Source organism: Muscardinus avellanarius (genome assembly GCF_963383645.1).
Source record: "Muscardinus avellanarius genome assembly, chromosome: 2".
Classification (NCBI taxonomy): domain Eukaryota; kingdom Metazoa; phylum Chordata; class Mammalia; order Rodentia; family Gliridae; genus Muscardinus; species Muscardinus avellanarius.
Genome location: NC_137787.1, coordinates 134,644,122 through 134,671,592, shown reverse-complemented (window position 1 = coordinate 134,671,592; position 27,471 = coordinate 134,644,122). Strand labels below are relative to the sequence as shown.

Below are 27,471 nucleotides of genomic sequence, written 5' to 3'. Positions count from 1 at the left end.
AGAGACATTCTACTTCCAAGCTACACCCCGGCCCTATTTTTATTCTTTATTTTGAAACAGGGTCTCACTGAGTTGCAAAGGGCCTCACTAAGTAGCTGAGGTTGTCTGTGAACCGTGATCCTCCTGTCTCAGCCTCTCAAGTACTGGTATTGTGCCACCATGCCTGGCTCCATAATTTATTAAACAGGAAAATGACTGGACACAAGTTCAATTTAGAAGTAAATGACTGGAGTAGGTGGAAGGCAGGAGAGAGGTCAGGGACTGTCTAGATGAGGGAGTCCTTTTTACTAGAAGGACTAGACCTCAGGTGTTAGTGGAGAAGGAGAGAAAAGGACACACTCTGAAAGAGATTTTGAAGGCAGTGACCAATATCTGGATGCAGGGCCTACAGGGGAAAGTGGGAGCAAAGATGACTAAGAATTTTCATATGAAAACAGGTGAACAACGTCTTCTTCTTTAACTTTGTCTGAAAATGGCTCCAGTGATGCTCACTGCTGTCTTGTCTTGCTTTTCAGAGCTGGCCAGCCCCCTTGAGGGCTCAGGAGGAAGCCAACACTCTTGCCAGCTGGATTCAGTCACCATTGCTTCCAGAAGAGAACTCAGAACTGCCCCATGACATCCCTGGGGAGTGAGCTCCTGCTGACTCGTCCCGGCTACAGGCTGTGAGCCCGGCCTCTGTGCGCGGGCATCTCTGTCCTCCTCATATGCACTCCAGCACCCCCATCAGCTCCCTCTTCTCCTTCACCAGCCCTGCAGTGAAGAGGCTGCTCGGCTGGAAGCAAGGAGATGAGGAGGAGAAGTGGGCAGAGAAGGCAGTAGACTCTTTAGTAAAGAAATTAAAGAAGAAGAAAGGAGCCATGGATGAGCTGGAGAGGGCCCTCAGCTGCCCGGGCCAACCCAGCAAATGTGTCACCATCCCCAGGTCCCTGGATGGGCGTCTGCAGGTGTCCCACCGCAAGGGTCTGCCCCACGTTATTTACTGCCGGGTGTGGCGCTGGCCCGACTTGCAGTCCCACCATGAGTTGAAGCCCCTGGAGTGCTGTGAGTTCCCATTCGGCTCCAAGCAGAAAGAGGTGTGCATTAACCCTTACCACTACCGCCGTGTGGAGACTCCAGGTGGGTATCCTTCCCGAGGTTTAGTTAAAAGCTAAGGCGATCCAGCCCATCGCTAGAAAATGATGGGGTACCTTCAAGAAAAGGACCTCTGTCAACAGAAAAAGGGAGAAGGGAAGGAGGATCGATTTGGAGAAACGGATCCAAAGTTTTGTAGTCAGAACAATCTAGAAAGAAGATATTTTAATTTTAACGTACATATAAGCTTTATGTGATTTTTGAGAAATGCAGCTTTATTTGCATGCACGTAGGAAGAATTATTCTAATATTTTCCTAGTTCTTAAAGCTTTAAGAGGTCTTAAAATGGCCCCAATGAGCTGGATGTGGTGGCACACACCTGTAATCCCAGGACTTGGGAAACTAAAATAGGAGGATCACAGGTTCAAGGCCAGACTCAGGTACTTAGTGAGACTTTCAGCGACTTACTGAGACCATGTGTCAAAATAAAAAATAAAAAAGGATTGGGGGGTGTAGCTTGCAGGTAGAATGCCCCTGTGTTCAATTCCTAGCAACACACACACACACACACACACACACACACACACACACCTTGATAATGATTAGTTGTAAAAAATAAAGATTTCTCAACCTCAACTAAGACAAACCAAAATGAAGCATACTGAGCTAAATGGGAAGAGGACTTATTATCATTATTATTTTTGCTTCACTTTGTCTAAGCTCAGGTAAATGGGAGGTGTCTCATCTGGGTCTGAAAACAGTCAGTAATAGAGCTGCTGAAAATCATTCCAGGGATAAAATCTACGGGGCTGAAGGGGAGATGCGTGGTTTTTCTTAAGTCTATTTTGTTATCTGTTTGCTGGTTTGCTGGGGATCAAACCTGGGGCCTCCCATGCACTAGACAAGTGCTCGTCCACTAGGCTTCACCCTCAGCCCTTAAACATGGCTCTAACTACAGAAAAGTACTGTTCTAATACTCTTCCCACCACACCGTGTGTGTGTGTGTGTGTGTGTGTGTGTGTGTGTGTGTGTGCTTCTGTATATTTTCCCTTCATTTTGGAGAAGTGTGGTGTTTGTCTTGCTTCCTTCACACGGACCACCACAGAGTTTTTACTGCTGTTCTCTTTGGGTTGAGTGTTCTTGTGGCATTCTGGGCAGGAACACAGTTTTTATGAGAGCTTTCTCTTGTTCATTGGCCATCTGCCTCATTCCAGGAAACTAAAGGGTTGGCACATTAGCTCAGGGAAATCACGCATGTCCAATTAGGAGACGGTGCTGTCTAGGTATCCGGGGGGACTTCCTGTGTACCTTCATACTGTGTTGAGTTCGCATCCGTGTCCAGCCCACGTCAGTCTCAGGAGGGCCACCTTTCAGGCTCCCCAGACTTGCTATGAGGACTTCAAATGCTGCCAGAGAAGCCACCCAGGTGCGTGTGGGTGCTCTTAGCCAACTCATGCAGGGTTGGAGGCTCTGTCTTGAGACCACTATTAGAGAAGGTCCCACACACTTGGAAAATATGACGTGTTTCTCCTAAATCATGGAAATCGTTGCTTTCTTTCCTACTTCTCTTTGAACTCTTTTTGCATATCTTAAAAATAAAAAAAGGTCAATGGAGTGTGTTTGTGCACACCTGTAGTCCCAGCTACTTGGGAGGCTAAGGCAGGAGAATCTCTTGAGCCTAGGAATCCCAGGCCTGCCTAGGTAACTTAGTGAGACCCTTGTATTAAAAAAAAAAAAAAAAAAAAAAAAAAAAAAAAAAAAAAAAAAAAAGCGTGTGGTGGCACACGCTTGCAATCCCAGCACTTGGGAGGCTGAGACAGGAGGATCGCACAGGTTCACTACTTAGTGAGGCTCTCAGCAACTTAGTAAGACCCTGTTTCCAAATAAAGTATAAAAATACATCTGGGAGTATAGCCTGGAGGTAGAAAAGCCTCTGGGTTCTACCCCCTGTACCATAAAAAAAAAGATCAATAATATCCGAGTTTATGACAAGAAGGACTTGATTCCTTTTGTCTCGAAATTCTGAGTTAATTTTAGGCATCTGCAATCACACCTAAATGGAAAAATTTCCATTCAATAATTTTTCTCAGAAAGTAGTTATAAAATATACTAAGAAGTATGTTGCAAAACCTATTGACTTTTTCTTTTGGTAACTCAAAACCAAATATAAAAGAATTATTTGACATTTTATATTTTCATACCAGGCTAAGCCTCTTTTAGGTTGGCAGTATGAATGTTTACATATGTAGGTAGATTTCATACTATCATATTTTTAGGTTTGGCTCTTCATATAGATGGATCAAGATTATACTTATTTGAAGTAATATTTGAGCTACACACAGGTGGTTGTTTTTTCTTATTATTCTTAATTGATCTTCTTAATAAGCCAACTAGATTTTACATCTAGCTGTCTAGACATGTGAAGAGTAAATATTTTGAGAACAATTAAAATGTTAATGTTAAACAAGTTTGCTGAATTCCTTGTGTAAGTTAAAGTTTGCCTTTAGAATCTCTCTCTCTCTCTCTCTCTCTCTCTCTCTCTCTCTCTCTCGTATTAGGCATTGAACTCAGAGGCTTTCTACCTCTGGTATACTCCCAGTCCTATTTTTTTTTTTAATTTGGAAACAGGATCTTATTAAGTTGTTGAAGGCTTCCCTAAGTTACTGAGACTGGTTTTGAACCTATGATCCTCCTTTCTCAGCCTCTCAAGTACTGGGATTACTGGTGTGCCCCACATGTTCAGCTGAAATCTACTTTTTGACTGTGTAGTTTAGGTACATCAAAGATTGCATTGTGATTTTCCTTTTATCCTCATGTCCATTTAAATAATTTCCTTTACTGCTTTTTAAACTGTCTGTAATGGGGCACGAGTTTTGTTTTTTTTTAATTTTGTAAGTTTCCCAACCTTTCAATTAGCACTTTTATAATACAAGCAAATTGTTAGGCAAATTAAATTTAAAGCAGACTTACAAAATACAAGGTCAATTTTTATAATTATTTCAAGAGATACAAAATTACTCTATCAAATTGCTATTGAAAATTTCTTTTTTTGTTAAATAAATTTTTATTGGTGCATTGTAGTCATATGTCTTAATGGGATAAAAAAAAACTTGTGGAGATATACATGCACACATCACCCAATCAGCCCCTACTGAATCCCTAACCCTTCCCTCCCCCTCCTTCCTTCCCATGCTTGGTTTCCTGATTAACTTTGATATGTTTGGGTTTTTTTTCTTCCATATATGGTCAAGTTATTTTTGACAAGGTTTCCAAGAACATTTGGTGAAGGAAATAATAATCTTTTCACTAAATATTGTTGAAAAATAATAACTACATGAAAAAGAATAAAATTGGGCCCTTATCTAACACCATATACAAATATTAACTTAAAATAGATAAAAGACCTAAATGTAAATCTTAAGACTATAAACTTTTAGAAGAAAACCAGGGTCATAAAACTTCACAACATTGAAATTGGCAGTGATTTCGTGGATATGATTCCAAAGGCACAGACAACAAAAGAATAAACAAACAAACTTCATAAAAATAAAAAAAGTATTGTACATCCAAAGACAATGTAAACAGAATGAAAAGTTACTGATAGAATGGGTTAAAATATTTCCAAATGCTATATCTGAAGGTATATTAGTATTCCAAATATAAATCCTAAAAATTAGCAGCAATAAAAGCAAACAATACAATTTAGAACTAGGCAAAAAACTAAAATAGATAATGAGTCTCCAAAGATTTTTATATGACCAATAAATATATGAATTTCACTCATCATTATCATAATATAACTAATCATTAAGGAACTACAAATAAAAACTATAGTGAAATACTACTTCACATTTGTTAGGATGGCCACTTAACATGAATTACCTTGCTCCAGCCCTTTACCTTGAGTTTGTTACTATCTTTACTTGTAAAGTGTGTTTCTTGTAAGCAGCAGATGGATGGATTCTGGTTTTTAATCCATTTTGCCACTTTATGTCTTTTTATTGGGGAATTGAGGCCATTTACATTCAGTGTGATTATTGAGAGATAACTTTTAATTCCTAACATGTTAAGATTTTACTTCTGTTTGAAATACTGCTTATTCTTCTTTGCTTAGTTGTCTGTTGGATGGAAAATCTTATTTCCCTGGTTCTGGTATGTATTACCTATTTCTTCTTAGTAGTTAATCTCTTTGAGTGTTTTCTCTTGCACTGCTTTTGAAGACATAAATTCCTTCAGTTTCTGTTTGTCATGGAAGCTTATTTCCCCATCTAATTTGATAGTTTTGCTGGGTAGGAAATTTTTGGCTGGAAGTTGTTTTCTTTCAGAGTTTGGAATATGTTACTCCAAGCCCTTTTGATTTTCATGACTTGGTTTGGGAAGTCTGGAGTGACTCTAATTCATTTGCCTCTGAATGTTACTTGGCCTTTTGTTTTTGTTGCCTTTAAGATTCTCTGCTTGGCTTCCACATTGGTCATTTTGACAATTATGTGGCATGGGGATCCTCTTCTCTGATCCTGTCTAAGGGGAGTTCTATAAGTTTCCTGGACCTGTGTATCGACCTCTTGCTCTATGTTTGGAAATTTTTTTGCTATTATTTATTTGAAGAGATTATTGATTCCTTTGGTTTCACCATCTTTTCCCTCCTCTATTCCGATTATTCTTAGGTTAGCTCTCTCTTTTTTTTTTTATGTTCTCTCTTTTTTTTATTGGTGCAGGTTAGCTCTCTTAAAATGGGCCCATATTTCTTCAATGTCAGATTCCTGCTGTCAGATTTTTTTTTCTAAGTTATAAATTATGCATTCATTTTTGGAGTGATCATCTTCTAGGAGCAAGATTCTATTCTCCATGTGGTGTAATCGATTGTTTATAGTTTGAATTGATGCCTTTACTTCAATGATTGGAACCTTTATTTCTTTTAGACTCTCTCTAAATTCTTTCAAAAGTCCTGTATTATTTCTACAGTTATATTCCTGATTTTATCTTCTGGAGATCTCTGAATTTCTGTGTTATCAGGTTCTGATATTATGGGGTTGTGGGTGTTCATTGCTCTATTGTTGTTCCTCTTTCCCATGATTTTAGAAGTTTGTGCCTTCTCTAGGTTCTTCTGCGGGTCACCACAACTTCACGTAGGGTGCTCTGGATCTCGAGTTTATTGTATTCTCAGCCACCACTACTCCTTTACTGGGTTGTATCTCAAAGTCTCAGACCCAGGGAGTTAATTGAGGTTGCATGAGACTGTGGGGGTGCCGAGCTGGGAGTTTTCCCATGGGGAGCTGCAACTAGGGTGTGGTATCTTGGCCACCACTACTCCTTCACTGGGTTGGACTGTAAAATCTCAGACCCGGGAAGATTATCAAAACTGTGCATGTCTCTGGGGATGCAGTGCTGGGTTTTCTCCTGTAGGGGCTGCAATTTCACTTAACAGCTATTGTGCACGCTGATCTGGAGCTGTAGTGGGCATGGTGAACTCTCTGCCACTGCTGGTAATATGGCGCCGCTGACAAGCCCTCAGCCGTGAGGCTGGCGTATTTCTTTTCTGGTTTTGAGCTCCATTTTGAGTTCCTGGAAGGCGTGATGAGCTTGGCCACTGGGAGTTTCAGACGTTCTTTGCACTGAAAGAACTGCTGAATTACACCTGAATGATCCGCAGCTGCTCACGTCAGCTTCTTGTTTACCTTTCCTCTCTGGAGCCTGGTGCTGTGAGGCATGATGGTACCAGTGTGGCTCTGCAATGCAGGCTGGTTTCTTTTCTGGTCTCTGGTTGCTCTTCTAGTATTCTTTTTCTTTGTCCCGTGTGTTTACATTTTTAATTTCTCTGCTGATAGTGTTTTCTGGCTATAAAAAGCGCTGATTTTGTGGCAATAGAGATTGAGTATTAGCAGGACTCGTAACACTGCTTTTCTCAGTCACCATCTTCCCGGAAGTCCACTATTGAAAATTTCTAAACACTTGAGACTCCAAAGTCTCAATACAGTCTTTTCACAGGCTGGTACCCAATGACTGGTGAAGTGTCTCCAGTCCTCAATATGACATTGCCTGGCCTGTGCAAAAATGTTTTCACCATATATAATGATAACTGTGTGGTTAGAGGTTCATTCAGAAATGTAATTTTTCCTTTGATACTATATCAAAACCATGTGACTTGCCGGACGTGGTGGCACATGCTTGTAATCCCTGCACTTGGGAGGCTGAGACAGGAGGACGGCACAGGTTCAAAGCCAGCCTCAGCTACTTAGTGAGGCTCTCAGCAATTTAGTGAGACCCTGTTTCAAAATAGGTCTGGGAGTATAGCCCGGAGGTAGAAAGCCCCTGGGTTGCACCACCAGTACCACCAAAACAAAACAAAACAAAAAAACACATGACTTTTTTGTTTTGTTTTGTTTGTGGTAGGGATTGAGCCCAGGGGCATTCTACCTCTGAGCTACACCCCTAGCCCTTTTTATTGTTTATTTTGAAACAGGGTCTCACTAAGTTGCTGACGGCAACTTTAAATTGTTGAGGCTGACCTTGAACTTGCCATCCTGCTGTCTCAGCCTCCCAAGTACTGGGATTACAGGCATGTGCTACCATGCTGGGCTGACAAATTCATTTTCAAAAAGAGACTCTTTGCCGGGTGTGGTGGCACATGCTTCTAATCTCAGTATTTAGGAGGCTGAGACAGGGATTACAGATCATGACCAGCCTCAGCAATACAAGGCCTCTACAACTTAGTGAGGCCCTGGTTCAAAATGACAATAAAATTAGGAATGAGAGTGTAGCTCAGAGGTAGAACACCCTTGAAGTGGAATCCCTGCTACCACTAAAAAAAGAGATCCCCTTTTTTTTTGCTTTGCATCCCATTTGTTGCACTGAAATATAAAGATGGCACAGTGTTTAAGAGGTGGCACAAACTAGAAGTGGATGTCTGCAGAATCCCTGTGTTAAATGTGCAAGCAGCCATTGTGAGATGGAAATAGAATTAAGTAATTTGAATAGCTATGTGTTGAATGATTTTTTTTTTTTTTTTGCTGGTCTGGGGATGGAACCCAGAGACATTTGACCTCTGAGCTACACCCCCTGTCCAATTTTTTATTCTTTATTTTGAAACGGGTCTCACTGAGTTGCAGAGAGCCTCAGTAAGTAGCTGAGGCTGCCTGCAAATCACGATCCTCTAATCACACTAAGGCCATGGAGTCTGCCAGGCCAATAACAACCAGAAGATGACCATTAATTTTCTTTACAAACATACACTGCTTTTGGTGTTACCCGGATAATAAAAGTGTACAATTGAGATATTTGTCACAATAAAGAAAATGATAGCCTTTCTTTTCTCTTGATGCCTCAGATCTACTATTGAAGAAAGAGAAGTCTCTGCATTCGGAAGGGCATGAGGCATCATGTTCATCAAGGTTAGGAATTACACTGTAGACCCTACATTAAAACCAAGGCCACAGAGATTCTTCTTTATAAAATACATACATACATACATACATACTTACATACATACAAGAAGCAAGGTGTAGTGGCACATGCCTGTAATCCCAGGCTAAGATAAGAAGAGGATTGCAGGTCCCAGATCATCTTCAGCAATTTATCGAGACCTTCAGAAACTTGGTGAGATCCTGTTTCAAAATAAAAAAATAGCCGGGCGTTGTGGTGCACGCTTGTAATCCCCGCACTTGGGAGGCAGAGACAGGAGGATCACGCAAGTTCGAAGTCAGACTCGCTGGCTTAAGAGACCCTGTTTCCAAATAAAAATAATATAAAATAGGTCTAGGAGTGTAGCCTGGAGGTAGCAGGTTTCCAGGAACCCCAGTACCACCAAAAAAAAAAAAAAAAAGAAAAAGAAAAAAGAACTTTTTGGGAGTAGAGCTGGGTTCCTTCCTCAGTACTCCTTCCCCCACCCCAAAGTGTTAATTTAAACACTTTTTATTCATGAGGCAAATCCTCTTTTTATTTCTGCCTAATGCATAGATAAGGAATATATTGAAATAAACTTTATGGCTTATCATCCATGCCACTTTTGCATGGTGATGTTGACTGCTTGCTCTCTAGTGTAAAGAAACGCTAGCTTATAAGGGGGAAGAATAATTTATTTCTTTGATGCCCTCACCTGTCATGGTTTTCATTTAAAACCTTTCACTTGTCTGTTAGAGCTTATTTTCTATTCATCAACCTGAGAACTATTACATTTTGATAAAGAAATAGGTGTATTATGGTAAAAAGCATTTTTGTAATTAATGATTTTATGATTAATGCTATTATTATCTTAAGTGTTATTGTCTATTCAAAATATTTCAAAATACTTCCTTTGTGTATATGTGGTATTAGAAATTGAACCCAAGGTGCTCTACCTCTGAACTACATCCCCATCCTTATTTTATTTTTTTATTTTGAAACAGGGTCTAAGTTACTATACACTGGCCTTGAACATGCAATCAAAATATTTCCTTTCTTAAGATCTTGTTAAGAGCAATTTTGGAACATGTTTTATGAAATTTTTGTTATCAGTGCTTGCATGTGATAACTCAGTAGTGTGATTACAAGCAAAAACCACCTATACATCTTCAGAAATACCTTCTTTCCATAATTTTCTGCTTCATTCTTTTTTCATCCATTACCAGAAGCTAAGGAGGTAACTCTAGATAATGTAGTTACACATCTGTTTCTGAATTCACCGCCTTTCTAACATCAACGATGAGGATTTAGCTATCTATATTACTTTCTACCTTCCTGTTTCTGAAGCCTTGATATCTCTATTAGTCGTTTATGTGGTGTTTGATTTCTCTTGTGGAATCTGGGAGTAGACTTGCTTTCCCTAAGAAGGGCACTCGCTGGTCCTTTGCCTTCTGCTGGTCGGTGTTGGGGTGGGATACTAGTTTTTATTTCTTTTTGGGTAACTTGGAGGTGATCCTCAGGGAGCTTTTAGACTATTCCATGTGTCCTTTTTGAAATACAAGATTGAAGCCCTCTGTCTGGATCTATCTTCATTAACTGAATCTGTGTTTCTTTCAGTCTGAAGACGCAGATCCTTTATAGCTTCAGGAAGTTTTCTTCTGTTGTTTCATTGATTACCTCCTCCCATTTTCTGTATTCCTCTGTCTGGAATTTAATGTTACCACTGATACATTTTACCACTGATGGTTATTTCCTTTATACCAGGCATTGTGATGCTTTTGAAGGCACTAGAAACTTTTGGGTTCCCATATAAAGCTTGCCCTTGAGAATTTGAAACCATTCCTATGGTTTTGTATTAACTCAAAATCAGGAACACTCATGCTCATGTGTGTGTGTGTGTGTGTGTGTGTGTGTGTGTGTGTGTGTGAGAGAGAGAGAGAGAGAGAGAGAGAGAGAGAGAGAGAGAGAGAGAGAGGGGTACTGGAGCTCAAATCTCAGGAGCAGTCCATCAATTAGCTACATTCCCAGTCCTTTTTATTTTTATTTTTTTTTATTCATTTTGTGATACTGGGGATGGAATTCAGGGACATTCTACCTCCAAGCTATACCCTCAGCCCTATTTTTTATTCTTTATTTTGAAACGAGGTCTCACTGAGTTGCAAAGAGCCTCACTAGTAGCTGAGGCTGTCTGTGAATCGTGATCCTCTTGTTTCAGCCTCCCAGTCCTTTTTATTTTATTTCCATTTTGAGACAGGGTCTTGCTAAGTTGCCCGGGATGGCCTTGAACTTGTGATCCTTCTGCCTCAGCTTCCTGAGCCGCTGGGATTACAGGCATGTGCCATGCTGCACCCAGCTTGTGGTCTTTCTAAAGAATGAAACCCAGAAGAAAACTATTCATATGAACAAAATATGTAGATTTTCTTATTCCTGCTTCTCTTTTATTTGTTTGCCTTTATTATTATTCATGGCTTGTATTTGGCCTAGTAACTTTTAGTTCCTCACCTTTAAATCTTTCCAGTGAGGACAAATAGAATTTGTTTTTATTTCAGTAGATTATAGAACCTGGAATTGAGGCTAATCCTCTAAATAATTCAACATGGTCCTTGGAGGAAAAATATTCTGAGCATCATTTAGGGTTTCAGCGCAAACAATAGAAACCGATTGTGCCTTAAAAGAAAAAAAAAAGACTTTATTGTCAGAAATGAAGATGCAAACATGCAAACAGTCAGGTGTCTAGAAGGACAAGTCTGAGGACGGATGCAGTAATTTTGAAGGCAGGCATAAATACTGACTCTGGAGTGCGGACACTAGGAAGATCCTCTTCTGAACTTTATCATTATTGTGACCTTCTGCTTAAGATGCAGGTGGAAAGAAGAAAGCCTGTTGGTTTAGCATGACCCACTCACTTCTTGGGTAGAGATGGGTTCTTCATGGATAGTTTTAGGATGGTCATAAGGAATAATGAAGGGAAAGTTCCAAAGGAAACACAGTTTTGTCATCAACCAATGGACAGGCCAGCTCAGCCAGTGTCCGTCTACGCGGTGCTGCTGAGCAGCATTCCTTGTTCTCAGGCTCCTGTTCCTTTCTGCTCCTAGTGCTCCCTCCCGTGCTCGTGCCAAGACACAGCGAATACAACCCCCAGCTCAGCCTCCTGGCCAAGTTCCGCAGCGCCTCCCTGCACAGCGAGCCGCTCATGCCACACAACGCCACCTACCCCGACTCCTTCCAGCAACCTCCGTGTCCTGTACTGCCCTCCTCGCCCAGCCACGTGTTCTCACAGTCCCCGTGCTCGGCCAGCTACCCTCACTCCCCAGGAAGTCCTTCGGAGCCGGAATCTCCATACCAACACTCAGGTCAGTGGGAGCCATGGTCTATGGGAAAAGGAGGGCAGATAAGACCCAAGGCGGTTATTTATGTTCGACCATCTTAATTATAACCACTGTAACTAAGGTTCAGGTAGTACTATCTATACCGGGTGTGGTGGCACACACCTGTATTCCCAGCACTTGGGAGGTTGAGGCGGGAGGATTGCAGGTTTGAGGCTAGCCTCAGCAACTTAGCAACGCTCCCACCAACTGAGTGCGACCCTGTTTCCAAATAAAAACTAAAATCGAAGTGGGGGTTTTGCTCAGAGTTAGAATACTCCTAGAGTCAATCCCAGTACACCCCCTCACACACAGTATAATCCAGGGGCATTAAGGACATTCACAGTGTTGAGCAACCATCACCACTATCTATTTTGCAATTAAAAAAAATTATCCCAAAGAGGGATTCTGAACAAATTTAGTAGGAGTTCTCAGTTCCCCCATTCCCAGCCCCTGATCATCCTGTAATCTACTTTTGGTCCCAGTACTTGGGAAGCTGAGAAAGGAGGATCACAGGTCTAATGCCAGTCTCAGCAACTCGGCAATGCCCTCAGCAACTTAGTGAGACCGTGTTTCAAAAAACAAACAAACAAGCTAGGCATGGTAGAGCACGCTTGTAATCCCCGCACTTGGGAGGCTGAGACAGGAGGATCGCACGGGTTCAAAGCCAGCCTCAGCTACTTAGTGAGGCTCTCAGCAACTTAGTGAGACCCTGTTTCCAAATAAAGTATAAAATAGGTCTGGGAGTATAGCCCGGAGGTAGAAAAGCCCCTGGGTTCCACCCCCAGTACCACAACAAACAAAAATACAAATCTGGGAGTTGTGGCACAAATCTGTAATCCTAATACTTGGGAGGCTGAGACAGGAGGATCACAGGTTTGAGGTCAGCCTTGGCAACTTAGCAAGACCCTGTTATTTAAAAAAAAAAAAAAGTCTGGGGATGTAGCTCAGAGGGAGAATGTCCCTGTGTTCAATCCCCAGTACCCCCCCCACACACACACACACAATTTGTTGCTGGTATGTAGCTTTTTGGGTTTTTTTGTTTTTTGTATTTTTGCTTTGTTGTTGTTGTTGTTGTTGCTTGTTTCTGTTCTCTAAAGAACAGTATCCCATCATCCCATCATGTTGCCCAAACTGGCCTTGCACTCCTTAGCTCAAGTGATCCTGCTTCCTCAGCTCTCCAAGAGCTGGGACCGTAGGCATATGCCACCATGCTCGGCTTAGATATTTGTACTTCCTAGTCTTTGGTATTGAATTGGGGACTTAATAAAATAGAAGTGAGAGATTTTGCTTCATTTATGTTTTTATGGTTGGTTTATAGTGGTCTCCTTCATTTACCTAAAAGAATACTCTTAGAAAGATTATACGTGTGTGTGTGTGTGTGTGTGTGTATACCTACATACATATCTATCTATCTATCTATCTATCTATCATCTATCTATCTATCTATCTATCTATCTATCTATCTATCTATCTGTATGTATGTAGGATATTTTACAATTTTTTCCCATCATATAATATGCCAGCTAAGTGTTGCTGGACTTTAACGCTGATGTAAACCATGTGGCAGTGCGGTGTGAATGCAGTATTTGATACTGTGGATTTGGAGTGGGGCCCAAGAATTTGCATTCGCAGTAAGCTCCTGTGTGACAAAGGACGTTACTGTCCCACGGGCCACATTTTGAGTAGTAAGGGTCTAAGGAGTTTCTAGTTGAAGTATCCCTGAGTGATCCACTATCAGTGGAGATCCTTTTGCAAAGCAAATAGCAACTCCCTAATAAATATGTTGCATAAAGTTATATCTAGTGCATATGGGAACATATTCTAGATACAAGAAGCACTAACATATTCAAGGAAAATTAATATAATCAATAGAAAGTTTGACAAAGGACATGGGCAGCAAAGAAAGAACTCGTACTGTGATTGGTTACTGAAATCTTTGACTTTAAAATTGGGGTAAAAACATAACATTCATTGGTTTTGTGATAAAATAGGCAGCCCTCTTTAAAATGTTTCATGATCATATATAACTAGATATCCCCTATGTACACACTGGAAAATAGGAACTTTTCTACATGGAAGATTGTTCTTTCTTTCTTCCTCTCTTTCTCTCTTTCTTTCTTTCTTTCTTTTTTTTTTTTTTTTTGTTGTTGTTGTTGTACTGGGAATGGAACCCAGGGGCCTTCTACCTCCAGGCTACACTCCCCGACCTATTTTATATTTTATTTGGAAACAGGGTCTCTTAAGCAGCTGAGGCTGGCTTCGAACCTGTACGATCGTCCTGTCTCTGCCTCCCAAGCGCGGGGATTACAAGGGTGCGCCATCACGCCCGGCTATTTTTTTCTTTCTTAAATGAAGTCCTGTTCAGTGTTTTTGGTTTTGTTTTTATTATATACAAACTATGATTTTTTTTAACAAAAATTCTTTAGTTCACTAGAAAATGATACTTTTTGGACCAGGGATTCAGTTTGTTATATCACTAAGATGCTATTTTTAGTATGTAAGGATGAGGTAACCTGCCAGCTTCCTTTTAGCAGTGTTTAGTGGTGATGATTTTTTGCATCAGTCTGTTCATGTTATCTTCTCCCTGGCTCCTTCATTACTAAGAAACATATTTACAAATGCTTTACTTGTGGTGGAAGAAGGACTTTAGCCATTGCTCCATAGGTGTGTTAACTGAACAAGCAAATCTGCAGCAGCTTCCATTAAAAAGATGGGATTAAAGATTGCAAAGCAGTTATACTTGAACATGTGGCCAAATTTCTGGTGAGAAGCATTCACTCCATTTCCTGGTGGACTGTGGGCCCAGGTATGACCGTAACGATATGCTGTCTGGCTTGCTCTTTCAGATTTCCGCCCAGTTTGTTATGAAGAGCCCCAACACTGGTGCTCAGTTGCATACTATGAACTGAACAACCGCGTTGGGGAGACGTTTCAGGCTTCCTCCCGAAGTGTGCTCATAGATGGATTCACTGACCCTTCAAATAACAGGAACAGGTTCTGCCTTGGACTTCTTTCAAATGTAAACAGAAATTCAACAATAGAAAATACCAGAAGACACATAGGAAAGGGTAAGAGCAAATATGTCATGCCTCGGTGTAATATTCTGAGCTGAAATAGAGTAGAAATATAAGCCAGCTATGCATTGTCCTCCTGTGGAAGGACCCCAGGGCTGGTACACTTTGGGCCAGTTCCGGTGTGATTATTGGAGAGAGCTCCTTGACTTTCAGAGTCCTAGTCTCTCTGCTTATGAAGTTGGCTATCTTTGGGGATGGCTTGAGATGGGCCTTGTAAAACAAGAAAGATGAAATATATGAAAAGATGCCATTGTTCAGTGGGTATATTATGTATTACTTTTGAATTGCCTAAAGATGTCAGCTATGGTGACTTCTAGGGAAGAGGAATTCTCACTGGATGATTATTGATATCAGATAAAGAAGTTACCTTTTGAGACTTAGAGGTAAGGCAATTTGAAGCAAATTAAATGTATTCACTGATGTTAACTCTAAATGAAGACAGTTACTTTATGTTTATTTACATTAAACTTTATGTTTATTTACATTCTAATTCTTTCACAGTGGCTTCCAGGCAGTTTACAAGAAATCTGTAAAATAATAAGTTAAAAATAGAAAACTAGAAGCTGGTAGTGGGGGAGAAGAGAGGAATCCTAGTACAGTTGCTCTCTGTGTCTTTGGGTTTTACATCTGTGGATTCAACCAAACTCAGATTAAAAAATACATTCAGCCGGGTGTGGTAGTGCACTCTTGTAATCCCCGCGCTTGGGAGGCAGAGACAGGAGGATCGCGCAGGTTCGAAGCCAGCCACGCACGCTGGCTTAGGAGACCCTGCTTCCAAATAAAAATGTAAAAATAGGTCTGGGAGTGTAGCCCAGAGGTAGAAGGGCTTCCAGGAACCCCAGTACCACCAAAAAAAAAAAAAATACATTCAGAAAAAAAATGATATCTGCACTAAACATGTACAGACTTTTTTCTTCACATTGTTATCTAAATAATGCAAAAATACAACTATTTGCATAAAATTTACATTGCATTAGACATTAAAAGTCATCTAGTGATTTAAGACATATGGGAAGAGTATGCATAGCTCTGTGTAAATACTATACCATTTCATGTGAGGATCATGAGCATCTGCAGTTTGTTATCTACAAAAGGTCCTGGAACCATTACCCCATGAATTCCAGGGGGTAACTATATGTCACCTATGCAGGTGAACATTGTGACTGTGGTTTTGGGGATTGAAGCCAGCGACATTTTACCTCCAAACTATAGCCTTTAAATTTTTGTTTGTTTGTTTGTTTGTTTGTTTTGAAACAGAGTCTCAGTAGGTTGCTGAGAGTCTTGCTAAATTGCTGAGGCTGGCCTCAAACCCGTGATCCTCCTGTCTCAGCTTCCCAAGTGTTTGGATTATAGGTGGGTTTCACCACATCTTTACTTTCTTGCATCTCACAAGCTTGGTAGAATTCTAAGAATCCGTCCTGTTTTATGAAAGGGGTTATTTTGATGCAAGGGTCTGCTTTGCTGGTTCCTTGGAAGGAGACTCTGCCCTTCCAGGCACTATTTGGATTGCTTCCTTTCCTACAGAGTTGGTTCTCCTGTCTCAAAATATGGCTTCTATTCTGGTTTTGAACATGGGTAAGGCTTCTCATCTTTATCCTAAAAAAATACTTCACATAGGATATTGTACTATTATAGCCATTAAGCTTGACATTGCAGATTATTTAACATCCGGAGAGAATGTTCACAGTATATTACCAAATGAAAAAAAAAAGTTTTAAAACATCCTTCAGAAAAGTATCCCCGTGTGTGTGTGTGTGTGTGTGTGTGTGTGTGTGTGTGTGTGTGTTAGTGGGGATTGAACACAGGGACATTCTATCTCCAAGCTACACCCCCAGCACTATTTTTTGTTCTTTATTTTGAAACAAGGTCTTACTAAGTTGCAGAACGTGTCACTAAGGAACTGAGGCTGTTCACCATCTGTAATCCTCCTGTCTCAGCCTCCCAAGTATTGGGATTACAAGCATGCGGCTGCACACCCAGCTCCATTTTTTTAAAATACACTTAAAGACTTAAACACTTGGAGATATAAGACAGATGTTAACTGTTATTTCTTCTTTTTTTTTTAACAATTTTTTTATTGAACATAAATAGTATACATTTACACTATATTTGGTGCCCTCTCCCCCCCACCCCCGTTTTCTCTTCCCCCCTCCCACCAATGGTTGTCCAGGTTAACCATGTCTTATTCATAATTTTACACATGTTCAGGTGTAGACCCTCATTAATCAAGATCGGCCTTTCTCCTCTCCTATCTTTCCATTAAAACTTAGCTAGTATTTCCCCTCTAATATCTGGAGTCCCATTAGTATCCTTTGTGTTTTCTAGTTTGGGCATATTAGAGGAAACATGTGTATCTTCTCCTCCTGTGCTTGGCTGATCTCACTTAACATGATGCTCTCCAGGGCTTTCCATCTTCTTGCAAATGATCTAATTTTGTTCTTCTTTATGGCTGAATAGAATTCTATTGTGTGTATTTCCCACAGGTTAACTGTGATTTCTTCTGAGCTGTTGGTTTGTACCTGGTTTTTATTTCCATGTCTGTTTCCTGTTTTCTGTAGTGGGTTCCTTGCTCATGTGAGGATGTGGGGACATGGGATGTGCTGGAAACGCTGCAGCCTCCGTGAGAGAGAAGCGTCACAGTGCAGCCCAGTCTGGGTGGCCGAGTGTGTGCCCGGCCTGGGTGGGACATTCAGTGTGGTGCGATTGGGCTCAAGCCTGCTTGATCATCATTATCTGGACTTAGTCTGCAAGGACAGATTTGGTGGATCAGCCTTGCTGTAGCCCAGAGGTCACTTTGTGTAAATTAGGAAAAGTTGTCCCTTCTTCCAGAGAAATCACTGCCATCTGTCGGAAAAGCAAGGTAATAGTTATATAAAGTTTGCAAAGACATGGGGCAAACTCTGGTATTGTGTAGTGTACAATGTAGGCACACTTCTGTGGAAGACCTAGCTCTGTCTACTGACCTAGGCGCTGGTGTGCGCTTGGAAATTCATATTTTTGTATTATTTTCAGCCACATATTATTGTAAAAAAACCTTCAAATATATATGAAAGTAGAGAGAGTAGTGTAACAAGTGTTCATGTTGTCATCTCCAGCATCAATAATGATTGACATTTAGTGCTGTTCTTTTTCATCTATCTTCCATGTTATTTTTTTCTGGAATATATTATTATCATTATTATTGCTATTATTATTATTATTATTATTATTATTATTATTATTATACTGGGATTGACCCCAGGGACATTCTACCTCAGGCTATACCACCAGCCCAATTTTATTTTTTATTTTTTAATTTTTTTGCAGTACTGGGGATGGAATCCAGGGGCATTCTACCTCCGAGTTATACCCCAAGTCCTATTTTTTTATCCTTTATTTTGAAACAGGGTCTCTTTGAGTTGCGGAGGACCTCACTAAGTAGCTGAGGCTGTCTGCAAACCGCAATCCTCCTGTCTCAGCCACTTAAATACTGAGATTATAAGTGTGCGCCACCACGCCTGACTTATTTACTTATTTTTTTGAAACAGGATCTTTCCAAGTTGCTCATCAGGTCTCGAACCTGTGATCATCCTGTCTCAGCCTCCCAAGTACTGGGAATACCAGTGTGCACCACCATGCCCGGCTATCAGCCAGGTTTTTAAGAGCTGTGCAGAAGAGAAGGCGGCAAAGGCAAGGGGAGATGATCAGACACAACCTTCAGGGCAGGCGCCCAGTTGTGTCAGTAGGTTGAAGTTTCGCTGTGTGGAGAGTGGGGAGGCATCTGAGGTCCCTGAGCAGGAGGTGGCAGCTAGGGCTCTGCCTGTCATGGTGGCATCTGCCTCCCTCCCAGTCAGGAGGAGATCCATGCACCTGTCCCACACGTTGGAAGTCCAGCTGCCTCCTCTGAGTAGGAGTAGGTTCCAAGGCCTTGGACACCCCCGGCCTCCCTAACCTGCCCTCCTTCCCATCCCTCTTTGTGTCTCTGCCATTTGAGATGACAGGATAGGATTAAAGGGAAATAAAACTCAGTGTGCCTCAGGTTCTAACTCCACACAAGGTTTGAGACTCACCAGTCTAAATCAGCTAGTCTCAGAGGGCCAATAGTTATATATTTTTCTCTCTACGGAAGCTTTAATAAGAAACAAAAAGGACTTTAGATAAATGAGAGTGACTAGTAGAATAGTGGGAAAGGATGTGGGGAAGGAGGTAGAAAGGGGACAGGAAAAAACTGATGAAACAAACAATTCAAATGAATGCTGAGCCTGTGTGTGATCGTGTCACTACCAACCTTGCTGCTGTATATGGGGCAGGGTGGGACCTGAAAGGCATCACACAAAGACCTGTGTGCACTTGTGTCTGTATGACTTTGAATCTCACTGTGATTCAGGAGTGGTGGCACACGCTTGTATTCCCAGTTCTTGGGAGGCTGAGGCAGGAAGATCACAGATTCGTGGCCAGCCTCAGCAACTTCAGTGAGACTCTTTTTCAAAATAAAAAATACCAACAGGGCTGGGGGTGTAGCTCAGAGATAAAATGTCCCTGGGCTCAATCCCCAATACTGCACACACACACAGAAAGACAAGTGGGTGGCTGTCACGGACAAATGGAAAGCTTAGATGAATACAGACACTGCAGGCAGAAATGTTGTCCAAGGTGTGGGCAGAACCTGCCAAAGGGCCATGTTGCCAGGTTCTCTTTGTAACCTTGGGGAGTACTTTCTTCCAGGGCCTTTGATCCTTTTTGCTAGGAATAAGAACACACTATAGGACTGTAACATTATCTTTCTTTCATATTGTCTTATCAAATGATAATATTTTACATTTATTGGTATATTTTATTGCAACAAGCATAGTTATGATGTCAGTTTTAAGCATTTTATAAAGAACTGCGTGATGGAGGCCACAAGGAAAAGCTGCATATGGTCATTTCCCTGTCCTGGTTTAAAGGAATGCCACATAGCAGGGAGAGTGCACAAATAATGGCTGGCACGGAGGTGAAATTCTGACAGAGACATAAAAACGCACGGAGCTACCTGCACAGACACAGTGGGATAATGAATTCTGTGAAATTCCTACCTGAAAATAGTATCAAGCTGGGCATGGTGGTGCATGCCTGTAATTGAGACAGGAGGATCCAAGATTTGAGGCCAACCTCAGTAACTTAGCAAGACCCCCAGCAACTTAGCAAGACTCTTTTTTTTTTCAAATAAAATAGGGAGGGGTATATGACTCAAAGGTAGAGTACCTCTGGGTTCAATCCTCAGCACTGAAAAAGAAAATGGTATTACATATTTCATGCTTGAAAATCCACTCTGTACAATTCTGGGGACTGGTCTGTAACATAGTCAAAGTTCCTTAACTGTGATGGAACTCAGTGCTCTACTACTGAGCTGCACCCCCAGCCCAGCCTTCTGTTTGGGCTCCCCAGGGGACTGCTATGCAGGCTAAAGTTTGAGAGTGGTTCTACTCTGTGGGGGTCTTGAATCTGAAAGCTACGGTTTAAAGCCACTAGTTGGGCCTACCAGATGGATGCAAATAAAGCCATTTGCCCACCCACTCTTCTGCAGATGCTGCTGTTTCTGGCCAAAAGTTGGACTGTCCACAGTGGGGCTGGATTCTGCTCTCGGCTGGTGTTCAGAGCGGCCTCCATGCCTTCTTCCCCTTGGCTTTGCTCCGTCTTCTCTCCCGGATGCTGGCACGCCCCACCTGCCCAGACTCTCCTCTGCTTTTCTCTCCCTGGAACTTGTACTGTGGCTGCAGATAAGACTTTAACAGGATAGAAAACCATTCCTTAAATAATGAGTAGGGTCAGATAACAAAAATCTTATCTATTCTCCTAATAGGTTCTGAGAGAATTATGTATTTGAAGGTCATTCAGTTCAGATACCTAGTAAACCCTTAGCACCCCCAATCTGGCTTTCACCACCTTCTTTCCACCTCTTTTAAACTCCAGCCCCAGAGGAGGCCCCTGGGAGTGCAGCCAGGCAGAGCTGGCATCCCCACGTGGTACCTGGTCCAGCCAAGTCACTGTGCTGCAGCCAGTCAGGGCCATCCTGCTTCCTGGCCAGTCTGCTGGGTTTGTGTCAGGCCTAAGGCCATTTAGGAAGGTGGTTATCGGAGATGGGAAGGCCAAGGGAGAGGAAAGCGGGGCCAGCTCCTTCAGGCAGGGACAGGGCAACTGTGGCCTGAAAATCCACAGCTCTGCTTCGCCTGCGTGACTCTTGTCAGCGTCTTCTGAGTAATGTGGTTGGAATATATAATGCCAAATCTATTTTTTTTTCTGTTACCTTCCTGCCCAGGCTCTTCTTTTCTGTTGATACAGGCAAAGGGAAAGGAGACAGAGAAAAAGAGATAAGTATGGTAGGAGGTACTCACAAAGAATGCCTGACAGACGGAGCAGCTCTCTCAGTAGTCTGTCCTAAATTCACAGTGATGAAAACTGGGGTCTGAGAAGCCTTGGGGTCTGAAAAGTCTATTTTTTAAAATTTTGAACCAGGCGTGGTGGCGCATGCCTGTGATCCCAGTACTTGGGAGGAGGATCAAAGATTCAAAGCCACCCTTAACATCTTAGTGAGACTCTCAGCAACTTAGTGAGACTCTGTTTCCAAAAAAAAAAAAAAAAAAAAAAAAAAAATAGGGCTAAGTGTGTACCTCAGTGTTAGAATGCCTCTAGGATCATCAATCCACAGCACCACACAAAAAAAGTTTGTCTTTTCATTTTGAGGAAACCCAAAATCTATTATGACAAGGATATTATGGATCACTTCTACAAACACCTTTGAATTGTATGGTGGTTATATTTATAATAATGTTGACATCTAGTGCTAGAGAATTTTCCCCATTAAAATAAGAAAAAATCATTCTGGTATTTAATATACACTGTGTTAAAACTTCTTCATTTTATCAAACCCTAGGCCTTTGCTTAAAATTTACATTGAGTTTCAAACCCAGACACTAGGAGAGAAGGAATCAACTAATATTTAACTTGGGATAAAAATTAGCATGAGCAGCAACATTCTCAGGTTGCTTTTTTGAACATTAATTCCAAAAATATTAGGTGAAGTGACACAACTGTATTTTTTGTGTGAATTTTTACATGACTATGTTTGAAAATGTGGTGGGACTGTCACTGTTCACAAGTGAAAAAATGGGCAACATATGATTCGATTCATAATAGTGGGTAATGAGCCTTTTGAGATCTCTCTCTCTGAAGAATTTATTGAGAGAAATAGATTTACATCTTTTAGTAAAATAACTTTTAAACTTCACTGTTTCTTCTGAGTAGGTTTAGTGTATGTGATTAAGAAACATTTTTATTATATTAACTGTCATTCAATTTTAATTTTTTTTGCTTGCATATGTACATGAAGAATTATTTTTTGCGTGGTATATTAGTTTTGTTTCCAATACTATCGCACTTTATTTTGGAATGAATAAGCTTGATATTGAGAGAGTAATGGGAGCGATAATATATGAAAGCATACTGATTTGTTCTTGGAAATGATGGTTTACATGGGCTGCATTTTATTTTCTTCAATACTGGAAATCGAACCCAGGGTGCTTTAACCACTGAGCTACATTGCCAGTCTTTTAAATTTTTGAGACAGGTTGTCTCTAGGTTGCACAGGCTGCCCTCAAACTTGCAATCTTCCTGCCTCAGTCTTCCAAGTTGTTGGAATTACAGGCATGCACCACCATGTCAGACAATGGGTTGCATTTTCAAATGAAGTCCTGGAAAGCAAAAATGATAATGAACATCTGCGATTGGCAATATGAAAACACACCTGATGGTAGACTCCCATCTCTGGAGGTTCTAGGAGTCACATGGGGGCGGCCTTTGCAGGGGCTCTGTTTTTGTGTCCACAGGTGTGCACCTGTACTACGTTGGGGGAGAGGTCTATGCCGAGTGTGTGAGCGACAGCAGCATCTTTGTGCAGAGCCGGAACTGCAACTATCAGCACGGCTTCCACCCGGCCACCGTCTGCAAGATCCCCAGTGGGTGCAGCCTCAAGGTCTTCAACAACCAGCTCTTCGCTCAGCTGTTGGCGCAGTCAGTTCACCACGGCTTCGAAGTGGTTTACGAGTTAACAAAGATGTGCACTATCCGGATGAGTTTTGTTAAGGTCAGGAGACTTTGCTTCAGAATTACAAAACAGAAAGTGAGAAAAAAATTCACAAGCACTCTTTGGCTGATGTGGCGGCTGCACGGCCAATTTAGGTAGATAACAATTGTGAGTGTGTGTGTGTGTGTGTGTGTGTGTGTGTGTGCATATGCATGCCTGTGTGTGCTTGGTATTGGGGGATTGAACCCAGGGGCATTCTGTATTTGAGCTATACCCCCAGCTCTTTTTATTTTTTATTTTAATAAAAAGGAACTTGCCAAATTGCTGAGGAGCCTCTGAAGTTGCTAAGGCTGACCTCAAATCTGTGATCCTCCTTGTCTTATCCCTCCCAAAGTACTGGGATTACAGGTGTATACCATCACACCTGGCAACAAAATCTGTTTTCTTTCTTTCTTTCTTTCTTTCTTTCTTTCTTTCTTTCTTTCTTTCTTTCTTTCTTTCTTTCTTTCTTTCTTTCTTTCTGAATCCTGTTAATAGTTTTTAGGATTTTTTATTTTTTTTGCGGTACTGGGGATGGAACCCAGGGACATTCTACCTTCAAGCTATTCCCCAGCCCTATTTTTTATTCTTTATTTGAAACAGGTCTCACTAAGTTGCAGAGGGCCTCACTAAATAGCTGAGGCTGGCCACGATCCTCTTGTCTCAGTCTCCAAAGTACTGGGATTACAAGGGTGTGCCACCAGGCCCAGCTCCTGTTAATAGCTTTTAGGAAGAGCTCTACTACAATTAGGGACTGTCTTGTTTAGCAGATATGTGAAAACTCTTAAGCATATTACTTTTGGAAGAAAAACAAGTTAAAGTAACTGATTTTAATGCAGAAGATAAAGTGACAATAATAATTTTTTTGTTTTTTTGGTGGTACTGGGGTTCCTGGAAAACCTTCTACCTCTGGGCTACACTCCCAGACCTATTTTATATTTTTATTTGGAAACAGGGTCTCTTAAGCCAGCACGGCTGGCTTTGAACCAGCGTGATCCTCCTGTCTCCGCCTCCCAAGCGTGGGGATTACAAGTGTGCGCCACCACGCCCGGCCTGACAATAATAATTTTATAGGACTAAATGCTACAGAGAATTTCTCATCCATTAAACTGTCAAGCATTATTGTCACCCAGTAAATGTTGATGAATTTACCTGAATTAAATAAGACATTTTCCCCCTGCACTTTGAGAAATTATATAGGCAAATAGACGAGATAGATTTATAGTAAGCTAGTAGCTGGGCGTAGTGGTGCACTCTTGTAACCTCAGCATTTGGGAGGCTGAGACAGGAGGATTTCGGTTCGCAGATAGCCTCAGCTACTACTTAGACCCTTTGCAACTCAGTGAGACCCTGTTTCAAAATGAAGAATAAAAAATAGGACTGGGGGTGTAGCTTGGAGGTAGAATGCCCCTGGGTTCCATCCCCAGTACCGCAAAAAAAAAAAAAAAAAAAAAAAAATAGATAAGCTATAAATGAGAACTGGATCAAATACAAGAAAGGATATAAAACAGTATATATTAAGTGTTGTTAAAAAGATATAAACAAATTTGGATAGAAGCACTGAGCCGGGGGTGATTAATTTGGAGAAAGTAGTATATGTCAAGTTATGAATATTTGTCAAATTATTCAAATAAATTTTATGCAGATTGCTATGAAAGTTGGGGAATCTAGGACATTACTTAGCAGGAGGGAAAAACAACTGGATTTGCACATTCAAACTAAAGGCCTCAGTTTCAGCATCTGCTATTTTACCTGTGGGGAAGTGTTTGCAAATCATTCTTGTTTTTCAAAATCTGAGCTTATCTATGAAAGTATGTGGGTACATAGGACGCGGTTCACAATGTCTCATTTAAGGAAACAGTATAGATTACTTTTAAAAACTATTACTTTCAGAGCTAGAGATAGAACCCAGGATTTTATGCATGCTAGGCGAGTGCTCTACCACTAAGCTATATCTAGCTATCCCTCAAAGCATTTTTTATTGGCCCTTTAAGTTCCCAGGACAAATAATTATTCTACTTTTCTATGCTCAAATTATGTTTTTATAATTTTTAGTCATACTAGGGATTGAATCCAGAGGCATTTGACTTCTGAGATATACCTCTGGCCATTTTTATTTTTATTTATTCTTTTGTTTTGAAAGAGTCTTGCTAGTTGCTGACAGTCTTTCTTCTGAGGCTGGTCTCAAATCTGCAATCCTTCTCTCTCCCAGACTCCCAAATTTTGGTATTACAAGTATGTACCACCATGCCCAGCTTATTTTTTACAATTTTAATGATTATTTCTAAAATGGAAATCAGGAAGGAGCTAGGCATCGTAGTGTATGCCTCTAATCCCAGTACTTGTGAGGCTGAGAAACAGATTTGCGGCCAGTGCAGTAATTTAGTGAGACACTGTTTAAAAGTAAAAAAATAAATAGGGCTGGGATTGTAGCTTAGAGGTAGCATGCCCCTGGGTTCAGTACCCAGTAACACACACACACACACACACACACACACACACACACACACACACACCACACAGACCCTAGAATCAAAAGGATATAGTTTCTAATCTTAAAAAGGACTTTTTGAAACTATTTTTTTCATGGTTACAAAACAGCTTTATTCAAATTCATTGTTTCAACATTTTTTCCCCATTGGGAAGATATTAATGGATGCCTACAAATCTCTTCTAATGTTCCCTTCATTTACAGATGGTAAAACACATTAAATTGCTACTTATGCACAATCCTTTGAACCCTCTGGTTATTTTACCCAGGTCTGTGCTTTTATTTATTTATTTTTTTTTATTTTTTATTTATTTTTGCGGGTCTGGGGATGGAACCCAGGGGGCATTTGACTTCATAGCTACACCCCTATTTTTTTATTATTCTTTATTTTGAAAAAGGGTCTCACTGAGTTGCGGAGGGCCTCACTAAGTAGCTGAGGCTGTCCGTGAACCGCGATCCTCCAGTCTCAGCCTCCCAAATGCTGGGATTACAAGCTTGTGCCACCATGCCCGGCTAGGTCTGTGCTTTTAAAACGAGGGTGAAATGGCAGCATCTCACAGGTAATTACGTTGCTGCAAGGTGTCTGGCCTAGGAATCTGATTTCCCTAAGATCAGCTAGATGTATTTCCCCAAATTTGCAGCATTTAAATTTATAAAGGCATGGGTGTATTCATTTGAGTCACCCCTCCATGCCACTCTGGCATGGGGCTGTATTTCTATTTTCTGTATTTCTATCTTTTTAATAAACTTCTTTAAATCTTCAAAAAAAATTTATAAAGGCACACAATTCACAGAAAACAAACAGCTGTTTCACAGCTTTCAGATCCAGCCACTAGTCCGTATCAAGTAACTGTTTTGTGCAAAACACAGAACACTGCTGTAGCGTGAAGAGGGTGAAGGCCCATGAGAGTTTCTGTCCTTGTGGAACAGCAAATGACTTACAGCATTTCCCATGTGATGGGGCCAGAGCCCTAGACCATCCTAGATTGGTCTCAGCTTGGACCCAGAGGGCGTGTGCCCATCTGGCTTCCTCTGCGGTGTCTGGTTGTTGCAGGTGTCCTGTATGCGCCTGGAGCTCCCTCCCTCCCCAGTGTCAGGAGTGGCTTCATGTGTGGGCTCTACTTGATGTCTCTGGAGGCTGGCCTTCAAGTGACTCAATCACTGGACTCCTTTCTTGCTTTTCAGGGCTGGGGAGCAGAGTATCATCGCCAGGATGTCACGAGCACCCCCTGCTGGATTGAGATTCATCTGCATGGACCACTGCAGTGGCTGGACAAAGTTCTGACTCAGATGGGCTCTCCACATAACCCCATTTCTTCAGTGTCTTAAGAGTCCTGTCTTGGGCTTCATTTCTATAGAGTAGATGCAGTTGCAGGCTGTGGCTAAGATCATTTCAGATTTGCAACTAACTGAAATTTCTACATACATACATATATAAATACATATAATGTATACTCTTCATATTTTTTTTATCACCATTTGTTTTGTGCTACCTAGTTAACCTGGGGCCAGTATAGCGTGATTGGAAAAGCAGGGTTTTCAGTCCTATGCTGTAATAAGAAGCCACTTCTTTTGTGGGAGGAAACAGTGAAAGGCAACACTTATCAGAAGTGTGTGAAGGCTGCATGTCATTACCAAGCATGTTGTGTGGCTTAATGGAAAGACTGCAGCTGTATAGATAGCAAAGTCAGGTATTAGCAGCACTAAATACATTTTCAGGTGAAACGAAGCAATCAAACCCCTGCAGTTTAAGGGATCTTACTTTTAGTGCTGTTGGCAAGGGGGTTAAAATCAAGTTTGTACAATGAATCATGTGAGCTAAGTCACAGACACTTTATTTCTGAAGCTGAAATATATATAGCTGGACTGCTGTGCTGGACTGCTGCGCTGGTATTAATGGCACATTTTTCAATGAATTTAAACTGTGATTGGAAAAAGAAACTGTGAAGCTAAGAGTCACATCGCCTCAACCTACCACTGTAAAAAAAAAAGTCTAAAAAGGGAAAAATA

General features: G+C 41.2%; 1 protein-coding gene across 1 annotated transcript; it reads left to right on the top strand.

The window, feature by feature from the left end:
* Positions 1 to 704: 704 nt before the first annotated feature.
* SMAD9 (SMAD family member 9) lies at positions 705 to 26,790 on the top strand (the record flags this gene model as incomplete). The annotated part of the gene is made up of 5 exons (XM_080719977.1): positions 705 to 1,116; positions 11,544 to 11,801; positions 14,663 to 14,884; positions 22,735 to 22,991; positions 26,647 to 26,790. The coding sequence occupies 5 exons, from the start codon at positions 705 to 707 to the stop codon at positions 26,788 to 26,790; spliced, it is 1,293 nt and encodes a 430-aa protein (XP_080576103.1).
* Positions 26,791 to 27,471: the final 681 nt, after the last annotated feature.